The 15699-nt window shown below is 45.4% G+C and overlaps 1 protein-coding gene across 15 annotated transcripts in view; it reads left to right on the top strand.

Moving 5' to 3' along the window:
- The first annotated feature begins 7173 nt into the window (after positions 1-7173).
- LOC102452695 (uncharacterized) overlaps positions 7174-15699 on the top strand; it is an 89816-nt gene continuing 81290 nt past the window's right edge. For 10 of the 15 annotated variants that reach the window (XM_089770009.1, XM_089770004.1, XM_089770006.1 and 7 more), the window contains exons 1-4: positions 7174-7286; positions 11114-11204; positions 13267-13376; positions 15253-15603. In XM_089770009.1, coding sequence (XP_089626135.1) covers positions 13301-13376; positions 15253-15603 — 427 coding nt within the window. In that variant the 5' untranslated portion in view covers positions 7174-7286; positions 11114-11204; positions 13267-13300. Of the gene's footprint in view, positions 7287-7315; positions 7469-10074; positions 10194-11113; positions 11205-13263; positions 13377-15252; positions 15604-15699 lie in introns of those variants that run through there. The other 5 variants (XM_089770000.1, XM_089770002.1, XM_089769999.1 and 2 more) reach the window with 5 other exon arrangements.

The raw sequence follows: 15699 nt of genomic DNA, 5'->3' as shown, positions 1-15699 counted from the left end.
TGCTACTCCATCTCCTTTTATTTGTTATAAACAGATGAGTTTGTTTTTTTGTATTAATCCTGTTGTCTGTTGCAGGCTAGGCCTCAAGTTGGATAGCATGGGCCTATGTGGAAAAGCTTAACAAGAGACAGTGGTTCAGAGTCTTACTTACATATCAATGAGCTAAATGCTATTCTATCCCTACAATGCTTAAATAAGCAAAGAAAAGAAAGACCTTCCGGGTGTATAAACCTTACATGGCTATCTATATGCCAAAGCACTGCACCATATGTCCACACTACTGATTTTAAAGTGTAGTGTCCTGCAGTCTCCCTGCTACAGGAAACAGCTCTAACTATGTGAAAAGGTTCTGGCAGGGGATGCAGGAGAAAAAGGCTCTACGAGTCCCTGATACCCAAGACTTTTACTGCCATGTGTAGCTACACACTACAGCATGAACTTTAGAACTATATTTTTTTATTAACTATATTAATTGCTTGAGAAGTTTGTGTTATCTCTTTGAGGATTGAATAGTAGTAAAGAGGTAGCTGTATTAGTCTGATCTTGCTAAAACAAAAGGGAAAACTATGTAGCACTTTAAAGACTGGTTTAATAGGTAATACAGAGAGAAACTTCAGAACTTTCATTCATTATTAAATTTGACACTTTATGAATGGGCCTTAACAAAGATGGTAATTACTTTACACATTACAAAGATAGTTTATCACCCTGGATTAGCCATTCATTGAATCATAAATAACTATTCCCTCCCTTCCTCTCCCTCGTCCCACCTTCTGTTCTAAATCTGATTTGTCAGTTTAATAATGTGTTCACTTTTTTCATTGTATTCCGTTGGTATATGTGGTCATGCCAATTCTCTTCCAGAATATGATCTGAGGAAGTGGGTCTGGCCAATGAAAGCTCATCATCTATTAAACCATCTTGTTAGTCTTTAAAATGCTACATACTTTTTCCTTTTTTTTGAGGGTTGGCAGCTTCTTTTCCCAAGGTCAGTCCTAGTGTTATTTTAATTGCTATGTAATTGGGAACCTCAATGTGAAAGTTGTTACTCTCACATTTTAGGAATATGTCTATATTTATAATAATGTATTACTTTTAGCAAAGTCACAAACACTCTAGGTAATGAATTCCTGAACATCCATAAACTCACATCATCCTTTGCACAACAAACTGGTATGTATGTTTGCCATTTTCTTGGTCATCACCAACACTTTCTTCATCATTACCCTAACAGAGTAATGTTAGTTCAAACCAAGGGGTTTGATTGGAACTAACGCATCCAGGAGTGCACTTCCTGTTTCGAATCAGCAGTTGAGTGGGATAACACGCAGATGAGATCATGCTAATGAAGGACGGGATATTTAAATCCCCGCTTCATTAGCAATTTCGGTCTCCTACATTTGCATCCCTAGCTCGAACTAGGGAGCAAGTGTAGATGTACCCTACCAATGACTAGATCTCTCTCTTCTCCTGGCCCCAAGATGAGATGCATGTTTTAATAATCCATGTTATGCTCACATCTTGGTTGAGGGCTTGATATCTCCTGTTCAGTGGGAATGGCAACACCACCACTCCACTTTTACAGATCACCTTCTTCCATAGTTGCCAGGGAACATATCACAACAGACAAATGGGAGCTGGAAATAATTACTTGCTGTTACTCCATCTATTCCTATGCACTCCACCTACCAAACTTCCTCCCCTGTCCATTGTCAGGGTCCCCTTCCATGAGATCTTTTTACAAAAGGAGATACAGCACTTGCTTCAACTAGGAGCAATACAGCAGGGCCCTTCACAGCACAAGGGAACAGGATTTTACTCCCTGTACTTTCCAATCCTGAAAAAGACCAGGCGATGTAGACCCATCTTGTACTTACATGAGTTAAGCATGTTTGTAAAGAAACAACTTTTCAGAATTCTTTCACAGGCAAACATAATCCTGTCACTACTAAAAGAGTGCAGCACTCACAGGCTGTGTCTACACTGCACCCCTTTTCCGGAAAAGGGATGCAGATTAGACACTTTGGAATAGGCAAATCCACGGGGGATTTAAATATCCCCCGCGGTATTTGCATTAACATGGCTGCCGCTTTTTTTCCGGCTTGGGGATAAGCCGGAGAAAAGCGCCAGTCTAGACGTGATTCTCCGGAAAACAAACCCTTTCAAGTAGGAATAAAAGATCCTCCGGAAAAGGGTTTGTTTTCTGGAGAATCACGTCTAGACTGGCGCTTTTCTCCAGCTTATCCCCAAGCCGGAAAAAAGCGGCAGCCATGTTAATGCAAATACCGTGGGGGATATTTAAATCCCCCGCGGATTTGCCTATTCCAAAGTGCTACATTAGCATCCCTTTTCCGGAAGGGATGCCAGTGTAGACACAGCCACAGCGTGTGTCTACACAGCAAAGTTATTTTGGAATAATGGCCATTATTCTGAAATAAATATATGAGCATCTACACAGCAATTCAGTTATTTCAAAATAATTTTGAAATAGCAGCTGGCTTATTCCGACTTCTGTAAATCTCATTCTACTAAGAATAATGCCGATTCTGAAATAGCCATGTTGAAATAAGTTATGTGTAGATCCGTGGTCACCAACCAGTAGATCGCGATCTACCAGTAGATCTCAGGGGCTCTAAGAGTAGCTCTTGAGTCCTCTCTGAACTGCACGCCTGCGAATACATTTACATTACATTTTCTCATTTGAGGAGCAGCTACTCACCGAGCAACAACACAGGTGAGTAGCTTCAAGGAATAGTGGGAGCTGAGCGATAGGGAGGGCTGAAACACCCCAGCAAGCTGACTGTGGCTTTCAGCTGAAAGAGGCTGCCCCGCGCTCCAGCTGATTGGCAGCTTCTTCTCTGCACCTGCCCACGTGGAGCTTGGTGCACCCTGGCTGAGCACCATGGCCAGCTGGTCGGGCAGCCACTTCTCTTCCCTCCAGCCCAGCTCCCCTGCGCTCAGCCCAGGGAATCTGCATCTAGCTCCAGCTGTGCTGGAGCAAGCTTCCCAGGCTGAGCGCAGGATCACAGATGCCCATCTGATGGACTGTATATGACTAGCAATCTCAGACTACAACCCAGACTTCAAGACACTGGCAGATACTGTTCAGTCACAGGTGTCACACTGAGACTTTGTTATTGGAAGAAAAAATATATAATTATCAATACTTTATTTTAGATTTACAAAATAGCAGAGAACAAAATGTATAATTGTAAATGCTTCATTTGACACTTATATAGCATGAATTAAAAATACACCATTTATTTCATAACTATAAACATTTGATTTTAATTTTATATATTGCATAATTTAAAAAACTGTTTAACAGAGTGTATAAGGGTTGGGGATAGCAAGTGATGGACAGGAGAATAGAGAGGGTGGGGCTTCAAGAAATGGGCGGGGCTTCAAGGAATGGGCGGGGCAGTAGAGCTTCGCCTGTTCTGAGACTTAAAAAGTGATCTTGGGTGTAAAAAAGTTGGAGACCACTGGTGTAGATGCTCCACTTCTATTTCAAAATAGCCCCTCACCAGGGTCGTTCTAAGTTATTCCTCCTGGACACTTTAAATTGAGATAGCACATCTACATTAGGGAAGCCTGCCTCTGACTAATTTTGAGTCTCCCCTGCAGTGTTGATGAGCTATTCCAGAAAGCTTATTTCAAAATAATCGTGCAATGTAGACGTACCCTACAGGACGTCTCGAAGAACCTTTGTTATTGCACAAGGTGAGTAATTTCTTCTTATACACAGAGGTTCCTGCATAGCTTAGAGACAAACATGTATCCACCACTTAAGAACCCAGTGCCTGCATGGGACTTAAATCTCATACTAAAAAGGATCATAGGCAGACCTTCTAAGCTATTAGCTACATGCTCTTTGTTACACCTCTCAATGAAGGTGGCCTTCCTTCTTGTGATTGCTTTTTCAAGGTGCATAGGAGAGTTGGGGACCATCATGTCAGACCAGCCATACACCACATTCCACAAAGACAAAGTAGTTTTGAGAATACACCCAAAATTTATACCAGAATTACTTACCTCATTCCATTGAAATGAACCAATACACTTATCTGTTTTCTACTTGAAACCTTAAAGACCAAAAGGGGGAGGCATATCATATCTCGGACATCCGCAGGGCACTCTCCTTTTACTTATAGTGCACAAAACCTTTCTGATAATCTCCACGACTGTTTATCTCAATGACAGAAAGGTCACAAGGACTACCCATATCAAAACAAAGATTATCAAAATGAGTATCCAACTGCATATGCTTAACGTAAAATTAGCACAAAAGGAGCCAACTCCCAACATAAGAGCTTATTCCACAAGAGCCATGGCAGTCACAATTGTGTTCCCAATGTGTCTCAATGGAACAAATGTGCAAGGCTGCGACACGGACATCTACACATACATTCACTCAGCACGATGCCATCCAGACATTTGCAGACTCAGAAATGAAGTTTGGCAAAACAATGCTCTTGATTGCAGACTCATACACTCCAAAGCTCCCACCTCCTAACACAACTACTGATTTGTAATCACCTAAGGTGGAGCACCCATGGGGACCCTCGCAGAAGAGGGGAAGAGTGGGTGGCAAATGCCATCAGGCCGAGGTGCACATCCAGGAGGCCCTAAGGGAGAGGTTCTCTCAGGCCTCCCCAGTAATTCTCCCCAGGGCCTCCCCAACAGGGGCATCTGCCTTTCTGGTCTCTCCCTTCCCTCTTAACCTTCCCCACCTTTGCCCCTTTCCTGTCCTCCCAATAAATACACCTGTTTTGTTTCAAAACAAAACAAGTCTTTTTTTATTAAACATAAAGAGAAGGTGGGCAGGGAGAGGGGAGATGTCTGGACTAGGAGAGGGGATCAAGGTTGAGAGGAGTAGTGGGGCGGCCTGTGCTGCCACCTTGGGTGCAGGGACCTCTTTGGGTTGGGTGGGTCTGGGGACCAGAAAGAGTTGGGCAGGAGAGGCATCCAGAGTGGGGTAAGGGTGGGGTGGGCAAGGCGGGCAGTAGGAGGGGCCACAGGCCTTGCTTGGGGACAGGGCATGGGCACTTGAAAGGGAGGAAGCAGAGGCATGGCATGGGGAGTGAGAAGAGGCATCGTATTGTGGGCAGACGCATGGGCAAGGGCCATCGGAGGGGGGGCAGGAGGGTGGAAGTCAGGAACAGCGGAACCGGGCGGGTGTTCCCCCATGCGGGACGGGATGTTATAGATGTTGTCGCAACGTGACATCATCTTGGTGCATGCACGCTCCTGCCATTCAGTGTCTGCATTGAGCCTGCATGACAGGGTGTCATGAATGTTGTACATGACGCTGACGTGTAGCTGCATTATTTCCTCCACCACTCTGGCCCGTCTGAGGCTCCCCTGGACTCTGTCAGGTGGGTGCAGTGGTGGTGTGACTGGACCTTCCAACCCAGCTGGTCTGGTTGTAGAGAACACAGAAAAGGGAGATGTCGTCAGCCTTCCCTGCACACACATTACCTCAGGCTGCACCCGCCTGTGTGAGCGGCCTCATCAGTCCACGGCCTGCAGGAGGGGGATGTCCTGGTGCAAGGCCATGTGTGGCCTGCACAGCACACCCTGTCCCACATGGGCCCTGATAGGGCAGAGAACTGTGCTGTCCTTTTCCCTCCCTCTCCGCCCGCCCCCACGCACACACCACGGCCAGGCAGGCAAGGGAAATGTGCAGCCACAGTGGGATGCCCTCATGGGCGGCTAAGGAGCTGTGAGCAGCCTGGCCCTCCCTGCTGAGTGTCCACACACACCTTTTTGCCCACCACACAATGCGACTCGCTGGGCTGTCTGTGGGAGTGGCTGCTGCCTCGCATATGCAGGCATTCCTGTGTGCTGTGTGCAGCACTCCGGGGTGTGTGTGGGGTTGTGCCTGCGCCCTTGCAGCTAGCCTGCTTGCAGCTGGGTGCGCCCTCTCCCCCACTGGGGGCAAAATATATATGCTCACTCATGAGGCTGGCAGCAAGATCCTGGCCATGTTCAGGGGCTGGCTGCTGTGCCCACGTGCTGCACCCACGTGCTGAGGATCCCAAGCTACACTGTGCCCCCCGCTCCCTATGCGACCGACTCCCTCGCACTGTGTGTGTGAGAAAGTGAACCCACTAACCCGAAGATCTCTCCCAGGATTCTGAGGAGGCCTGGGAGAGGTCCTGGCTGGCAGGGACCAGCTCAAGGTGACACTCCCTGTCTCCTGCTCTTCCTCCTCTGGCTGGGGCTGGACCTGGCCCTTCAGCTCCTCCTCAGGGGCGACCTCCAGGCACACGACCACTAGGGTTTCCAACCCTGAGTCCACCACGATGGGAGGGGGGGACCAAGAGATTTCCCCACCCCCCAAGATGTGGTGGAGCTCAGTGTAGATGGAATGCCTTCACCTTTGTCCAGACTTGCTCCATGGTCCAGGGAGGGTGACATTGCTCTGCCAGGGATATGGCCATGCAGGAGAAGATCTCTGCATTGCCGTGCTTGGCCTGGGGGTCCTGCAGCGACTTCTCCTTGCCCCACAACTTGAAGAGGATGGCAATTTCAGGTCCAGACCGAGTAGTGACACGCCTTTTCATCCCCCTGGAAGGGCCAGGGGTGTCTCAGGGAGTTTGCTGTGAGACCATTTGTGGCAGAAGCAGAGCCGTGTGGTGAAGGCACCTGCTCCCTGCAAACTTCCTGCTGCAAGGCTTATCCAGAGTGCCTGCAGCTTTAAGGGGGACCAGCAGACAGGAACTATAGAGTTGTGATGAACTTGGACTGAGTGGCCAAGAGGCCACCTTTTTTTTCCCCCTGGAGGTCAATTCTTATGCAAAACCCTCTGCTGAGTGTCGACACACACCCTTTTGCACAAGAGCTCTTGTGCAAAAAGGAGTTATTCCTTGTAGAAAGAGGTATACTTACACCGCAAAAAGCCCTCTGCTCTATTGATTCACTATAAATTTTCTTGCGCAAAAATGGGCTTGAGGTATGGATGCTCTGTGGGTTTTTGCACAAAAACAGCCATTTTTGCACAAAAGCCCTGTAATATAGATGGAGCCCCTGTGTACAGATCATAGGGATCCATTAATTCTGGTATTCAAAAGTGTACCTAGATGGAGTAGAGTGCAATTTCTACTTACACACACACACACACACACACACACACACACACACACACACACACACACACACACACTTATTCTTTCGTTCACTTTTAGTTCCCTCCCATTTTTGTGTTTGTTCATACAATTGCCCTTTGCCCATGCCCAACGGATTTTGGCGGGCTTACTTGTGGCTTCAAAGAGAGTTCTGAGGTGAGTACACAAAATCGTGGTGTGTGAATGTTTTACTCCAGAGAAGTGATCTATTAAATATGTTTTGTATGTTTACTGTACATTTTGGATTTTTAAATGTTACTTCTTGTTTCTGGAACAATTGGAATGACTGCAATTTAAGCTTTGATACTTTGCAGGGATGTTTTCATTCATAACTGAAGGTGAGAAAATACTGAAATTCATTCATAAAATGGAGGCATTTACTCAGAATGTGTTTTGTGAAAATATAGAGTTTGGACTATCATATCTATATTAACTGGTTCATACTGAGGGAGTAGAGGTGTTACACAAAGGTGGATTTAATATTATAATGCTAAGTGAGGCAGGCGCTTCATTTTTTGAAGGAGGAGGAAACTTGTAATCAGAAATACTCTCCTTTAGTTATTGGCGATCAGAAAGTATATATTTGTGTAAAATAAACTAGGGTGCTGTACCTGCATGGGATAGGTAGGTAGTTGTGGATCTGCTGGTGAAAAGAAGAGAAAGGGAAGAAATGGAGGCTTATGCATTTTTCTTGCCTTGTATTTCACTCTTCAGAGGGCGTGCTGCATATTTCAGGGGATTAACAGCATTGCTCTGCTGTTAGCTGGCAGTTACATTTGGAGCTTTATGGGGGAAGAAATTGGGAAAACAAACAAAAGCCTTCCCTCCCCCAAATCCCCCAACAGTTATTTGCAGTGAGTAGGATTTTGAAGTGTACATAAGAAAGCTTTACAATTGACTGAAGATGAGGGCTATTCCTAATTTTTTTGTTTCCCATGGGAAATTTTGAACAACATTTTTTTGTGTGAAAGGCTTAGATTTTTCATGGAATATTCCAAAATGAAATAAATAACTTTTTTATTTTAATAGAATTTGTTTAAATCTGGAATTTCAGGCTATGTCCACACTACGGAGCTTTTCCGGGATATTGGATGTATCCCAGAAAAACTCTGCTACATCCAGGGAACGTGTCTGTCTTCCAGCATTTTTTTTGGATTAGCAGATGCGCTCTTTTGGAAGCCCTGTAAACCTCATTTCATGAGGAATGAGGGCTCTTCCTCAAGAGGAGGTTTTTCTGAAATTTGGCCCCCGTGTAGATGGGCCAAATTTTAGAAAAGCCTCTTCTGAAAAAAGAGTCAGAAAAAGTTATTCAAACTGTGGAGTGCATTTTGCATACCTCTATCTGAAAAAAACCCAGTAATGTCGACATAACCTCAGCCACCACAATATTCCATTCCTTCCCTCCCCCGCCCCGCTTTTTTTTTTTTTTTGGTTTTCTTTTACTTTCTGTCAGTTTTCTCCTGTTTACTTTTCTTTTCATTTCTTTCCTTTTAGTTTTCTGTTACTTTCCCAAAATTGGAGAGTTTAGACAAAAAAGGGGGGGGGAGGATAAAGAAGTAAACAAGTCTTAGACCTCACTCAGTAAAACTATTGCATTCAGTGGCAAAAGAGGAGAAAGGAGAAAGTGGGAGAGATAAAAATCCAAATGTTTGATTTTTAAAGGTGTTCTTTCTGGTTATTGTGAAATGAAAGATTATAATTGAAATGAGACAAAACTGAGCTATATTATCCCTCATGAGTACATCATGATGTTTTTTATCAAATAGTCTTCACAATCTTTAAGCATAAAAAGAGGAAAGCTACTATCACCCCAGTAGTCATCAATAAATCCTGACTACAAAGCCACTCTGTCCTTAGGTAACTGCCTCTGAAAGAATTCAGGCTTAGCGCACATTGCTCATCTTGGCATCTCCCATTGGCTCATTTAAATGATGAACCACCTACAGCGCGGGCTTTAGGGAACGTTAATGTAAGATGCATCCCTCCCTCCAATCATCCTGGGCGCCAAATTCTGACCTTTGGCCTATAGTGATTTTCCAGGTGCCTGAGACCCACACATGTTCTTCTTCACAAAACAGTTCAAGTCCCCTTCCCTGTCCCTAGAAATCACTTCTTGCCCCTTGCCTTAAATAATGTATTGCCCATTATAAACACATTTCAAAAACATTTATTGATCCTACCTCAAAATCACTCACTGCCCCTCCCTCACCCCATCACTTACTGCCCACCACCCGCAAAAATCAGCTCCTGCCCCTACCAGTCCAGCGCCACAATGTGTCAGTTTCCCTGGCCTATATTTATTCCCCCGCCCCCTGCTCTGCCCCCTGGCCAGCCCTGCTTCCCCTGAGCCCCTCCTGGCCAGTCCTGCTCCCCACTGGCTGGTTCCCCCTCCCCCAATATCCCACGGCCAGCCCTGTTTCCTGCTGCCTGGTTCTCCTTCCTCCTCTGCCTGATCTCCCCTGGCCAGCTCTACTACACCCAATCTCCCCCAGTCAGCACCGCTGCCCCTGACCCCCACCCCCACCAGCCCTGCTTCTCGCTGGCCAGTCCCCCCTCCTCCGCCTCTGGCCGGTCCCCACCCCCATCTGAGATCAAGTGTGTCTGGGTTTTTTTGAAGCCACCTGGTAACCCAAGGTGGACTCGATGACTCCTGAGGTCTCTTCCAGCCCTAGGAGTCTATGATTCTATGGTGCTGGGGGTCCGTAAGGGGTGAGGGTGTGGAGGGGAGAGAGCATCTGGGCTGGGGCTGCTGGGTACAAACTGCCCCTTTCAGTCCAGCAGCCATTTTGATGTAAATGAAGTGGTGATTATTTAAATTGCAGCTTCATTTTGCTATGTCTACAACCCTCATCCACATGGCTCCGTCAACAGAGCCATGTAGTGTACACATACCCTGAGAGTGGTAGTGGAGGGACTATTTGCTAAAGACAGCCCTCAGGGTGATGGGGGAGGGGCTTTGCTTATTTTGGGAAATTGGAATGTACCTGCTCTGAGAACCCAGTTTGCATCACAGTATGAAGGGGGAACGCGATGTCGTCTATAGTGCGGTGTGTTCTTGTAAAGGTCAGTGTGTTAACCCTGGTGTCTTACAATCTAGTTAACCAAGACTTGTGTACAGAAATCACCCTGAAGTCTCAGGTGAATGAAGTGTTAAATTCCTGTTCTAGCAGCACTGATCTTTGTACTTTGTACAAGGAAGTAATTGGTATTTCTGTTTGTTATGTTTACAAAGGCCTCTAACACTGGAACATAAATTGTTATTTTATTACCTTTTCTTCAAGACTCTCTTATGGGGACTTTATAACGTATGATTATAAGAACGGCCATACTGTCTACCAGTGTCCAATGCCAGATGCCCCAGAGGGAGGTAATCCTCACTTGATCCCTTTCATGTCGCCCATTTCCAGCCTCTGACAGACAGAGGCTAGGGACATCGTTCCTACCCATCCTGGCTAATAGCCATTGATGGCCCTAACCTCCATGAATTTATCAAGTTATTTTTTGAACCCTGTTAATGTCCTGGTCTTCACAACATCCTCTGGCAAGAAGTTCCACCTGTGTGCTGCATAAAGAAAAATTTCCTTTTGTTTGCTTTAAAACTGCTACCTATTAATTTCATTTGGTGACCCTTAGTTCTTTTATTATGGGAAAAAGTAAATAATTTTTTCTTATCTACTTTTTCTACACCAGTCATGTTTTTATAGACCTCTATCATATCCCCCCTTAGTTTCCTCTTTTCTAAGCTGAAAAGTCCCGTTCTTTTTAGTCTCTCTTCATATGGGACCTGTTCCAAATCCCTAATCAATTTTGTTCTAATTTTCTGAACCTTTTCCAATGCCAATATATATATTTTTTGAGGTGAGGAGACCACATCTGTACACGTGGGCATATCATGGTTTTATATAGAGGCAATACGATATTCTCCATCTTATTCTCTATCCTTTTTTAACTATTTACTTCTATTAAACTCTCTCTTTAAATAGGGTCTTGTACAAGGCACATGAATGTCTTCTAATTAGCATGCGAGTCAGTATTTCTGGGGAAAAGAATAGCACATTTACAAGACAATATAAGGTGAGTCTGAATTTGAATGCTTTCTTTGAAATGATTTTGTATTTGTGGAAAGCTCTCATTTGAGCATTGACACCAACTTTTGGTGCTCTATGGTTCAAGCACCTATGGAAAATAATAGGGTGTGCTCAGCACCCAAGGACAGTGACCCTGTCCAGACTATGGTCTCTTTCCTTCCTCCCCTCCTTTCCCCCTTCCCCTGAGGCCACTGCCAGGAGGCAGAAAAAAGGAGCAAGTGACAGGTAGGAAGTACTTGGAAGCAACAGCAGACAGGAGAGAGTGGTGAGCTGGGGGGGCCTTTGGAGTGGAGAGGACAGGGTCGCTCCTATAAGTGCTGGTGCCCTATATGATCCAGCATCTGTACCACCCTTCCCCCTCACCCCCCCCCCCAAGGAGGGGCTGAAGCAGTGAGGAAAGAGGTTGCAAACTCTCTTGAACCAGATGGAACAGGTGTCATTTACTGTAGTGATGTGCAGTCTGGGAGAATTGGCAACCAGCAGCAGGGCCAGGAGGAAAGTGTGGACCAGAGGAGCTGCAGGTGCCTTGCAGCCAGCCAGAAAGAAGTGGTGCTTTTAAGGTGAAAGTGCCGCTTCTCTCTAGCCCCATGCTTAGTACTCTAGCCCACAAAGGTTTTCCCTTCCACCTGATGGGCAAGAGCTGGGCTCTGAGCATTGGGAGACAGCTAGGGGTGAAGCAGGTGGTGGTCAGACTGGTACAGAACAGGGGACAGGCAGCCAGGGGATGGGGCTGATGGTGGCTGGACCAGCACTGAGCTGGGAGCAGGCAGCCAGGAGATGTGATGGAGGACAGCTGGACCAGTGCTAAGCTGGGGCCAGTGGCTGAAGAATGGGGCTGGGGGCTGCTAAAGCCCATAATCCATGGTACCCCAAATTTCATGGTGCCCTACTTGGTTGTGTGTTTTCCCTATTGGTTGGGACAGCCCTGGGAGAGAAGCAAGTGATAGGAAGGCAGGAGAAGTCTCAGACAGGAGGCAGAGCATAGTAGGAAGAGGCAGGGTAGGGCTGCGATCATGGAGAAGAGGATGAGTGGGAGCTGGGCCATGGATGGAGCACCCATTGACAAAATCAAGATTCAGTGACTCATTTGAGATCCATGGAAACTAAATTCCTTTATAATATCTGAACAGAAATGGTAAAAGAATAAGCTCAAATTCGCCAACTGAGATCTAAAAAGACCATTTGGGGGAGCATAATGTCATATCTACATAAGTACTGTGCCTCAAAGGAACAGATTACTATTAATGTGCTTTCCAACTTTTTCATGGGAATGTTTTTCTTTTAGAAACTTGGTTGGGATAGTCAGGATAGCCCAGAAGAATCACTGACTGGTGCAGAGTTTATGTCACCCATTACTTGGGCTGCTTTTGGTCTTGGACAGATGGAAGTGTCCAGGTTTAACTAAATAGTAAATGAATGGTCTTATTTTCCCATAATCTGCTTCCACAAAAGATAATTTTTGCTTAGCATTTTACTGTTCCAGAAAACAGAAGTGGGTCTGTAAAATGAATGCAGTTTTGTATAGAGGAGGCTAAAACTCAACATTTCCATTGTACTGGAAATTCTGAAATGTTGAAAAAAGTCTTAATTTTGATTCAGAAACATAACTGGAATGTTTGAAATTTCTCACATAATAAAATCTGAAAAACTTGGTTTTTTTTGTAAAAATCAAATGGCTTTGATCCAATTTTCCCACTATGAATTAGAGCAGCTGGCTGCTCTCATCTCCTGAAGTCTCCATGGGCTTCATAGGGAGTCTGGTAAAGTTTGGCAAATCCTTGGCTGCAGAGTTGGGAACCAGAAAATCCTGATGGCCCTAGGTCACAGGCTTTGGGGCCATCACATGGCAATGCCAACCCAGAGCCATGGATCCATGAAGCTCAGCCTCTTCTGAAACTGGTAAGGTATGATATTTCTGTGAAATGTTTTGGTTTTAACAAATCGGCATTTTCTAATGCAGCTCTATTGTAGACAAAAATTTCTGACAAGCTCTAATTGTGTGTACACCTCATGCTACAGTTTGTGGTATTTTCTGTTTCTGTTAGTAGAGCATTGGATGGATGATATTGAAATCACTTCACAATGCTTGTGTGGATCAAATCAGCTGCTAGACTTGCGATATTTCCATGTCTGTTTATCATCGGGAAATGGTTTTGGGGTAAGAACACCATTTTTCCTGCCTACTGATCAGAAAATAAATAGATCCATTGGTGCTTCTCTAATCCTGTGTAAGAAAACCTCTACTCACTCTCTTTCTCTCTGTCTCTCTGCTGTGTCTAGACTACACCTCTCTGTCGACAGAAAGATGTAGATTAGGCACATCAAAACTGCTAATGAAGTGGAGATTTAAATATCCCATGCTTCATTAGCATAAGCATGGCTGCCGCTTTTTTTCAAAATGAAGATTTTTTTAAAAAACCCCAGCAGTCTAGACGTGAATCTTTCGAAAAATAAACCTTTTCCCAAAAGATCCTATAAACCTCATTGTATGAGGGATAAAGAATCTTTTGAAAATAATAGCCTGACCTGTCCCTAGGCCTGCAAACAGTGGGGAGAAAGAAAATAATTGCCCTGGGGTCTGGAGATTCAAAGGGCCTGGAGCACCAGGCAGGAATTGCAGCAGGAGTGCCAGAGCACAGCTCCTTGCATCTGTGAGAGCTGGGAAAGGCGCATTGAGGTTTGGGTGGCGTTAAAGGTTGACTGCTTTTAGCCTTGCCCCTTCCACCCTCAAGCCTGTGCCTGCCCACATTGTGTGCTCTCTATTTTTTCCTGCACCTGGGAAAATGTAATAAATGAGGGTATGTCTACACTACCCCGCTAGTGCGAACTAGCGGGGTAATGTATGCATACCGAACGTGCAAATGAAGCCCGGGATTTGAATTTCCCGGGCTTTATTTGCATAAGCCGGCCGGCGCCATTTTTAAATGCCGGCTAGTTCGAACCGCGGCACGGGCTAGATAGTTCGGACTAGCAAGCCATTCCGAACTATCTGCACACTGTACACCTCGTTCCACGGGCTTCATTTGCACGTTCGGTATGCATTACCCCGCTAGTTCGCACTAGCGGGGTAGTGTAGACATACCCTGAATGAATAAATAATGAACTATTTAAATAAGTCAACTTTGGAAGCCCTGGGAGCCACCATGATACTCACAGCACATGCCAAAGGCTGCAACTTAACTGTGGTTGCAAATACATGTGAATATATATGCTAATATATGCAAATAGAATCTATCACAGTGATGGGCAGGAATACAAAGATGAAGCCTTAAGCCATGGCACCAGACCAAACATGCCCATTGTGAGCCACTTAGCACCTCTCATGCTCTGTGCACAAGGCTAAGCAGCCAGCACTTCCCACAATGCCCAGGTGCTCCTGGCACCTCCTCCTTGGGGGCTAGAAATGCCGGCACCCTGTACCCCTCTGTTCCAGCCAGCCCGTCCACTTACGTCTTTCAGTGCTCAGCCCACCAGGGAGAAACCTCGCCATCGTGAAACATGTTCCCAGTGGAGGCCATGTTTAAAGGGTCCCACCCATGGGCCATGAGATGAGCCCTGCATAAACCCAAACTGCACCATGGGGCACAAACAAATGAAAACAGAAAAAAAATAATTAAAATAAACTGTGATATTATCCAACAACACTATTTAAAAAAAATCAAATTCTGCCAGATCTAGCCTTAGCTCAGCTGTTCACCATCCCATGCTGGTCAGCCACTAATAGGACAGCACATTGTAATACGGTTGGTGATGGTCAAGTTCCTTTTGTTCCTGGAGGGAGTGTGCATCCTGCACCCACCCATGAGAAGTTCACTTTGCACCACCTTTCACGGAAATCTGTGCATACCTGAGCTAGCAGTGAGGACATCAAACACTCCCCTTTCTGAGGTGGTAACTAGCTTAGGTAGAGAGAGATTCTACCATGAAACATAACCCTGCTATTGTCTCTCACTCGTTGTATTTTTTTTTCTTTCTACATCAAAGTCAATCTTTTGAAGAAAATCTGTGATCATGATTTGTTTTCTTTCTTGCAGGTGATTTCTCCCTCACTGTACATGTTGATCCTTTGGTTCCCTTGGTTGGGCAAGGTCTGATGTTGTCCTGCCACCTCATAGGCCAGGTCCCCGCTAACTGTCAAGTGCATTGGTATAAATGGGAAAGGAGCAAAAATATGACATTATATGTTTACAATAGCACAGCAAATGGGGCCGAGCTGAGCAGGGAATGGCACCAGCACAGGAACGGTGCCCCCAAAGGATGGTATAAGAATGGAGTTGTTAGGGTGAAATTCTTTCATGTGCACATAGAAGACACAGGACGGTATGTGTGTGCAGTGACAGGTGATGGTGTCTATCAAGAAGCTATTACCCATGTGACTGTTGCAGGTAAGCATGGAGATGTTAATATAGAAGAGTTGCTGGCAGTGAACTACTCAGAGTAGTTATTGATGGTTCATAATGCTGCTGGAAGGGCATAACAAG

This window comes from Pelodiscus sinensis, chromosome 18, assembly GCF_052426305.1.
Source record: "Pelodiscus sinensis isolate ZL-2025 chromosome 18, ASM5242630v1, whole genome shotgun sequence".
In the NCBI taxonomy this organism is placed as follows: Eukaryota; Metazoa; Chordata; order Testudines; family Trionychidae; genus Pelodiscus; species Pelodiscus sinensis.
The sequence above is the reverse complement of the archived record's forward strand: the minus strand, read 5'-3'. Positions and strand labels throughout refer to the sequence as shown.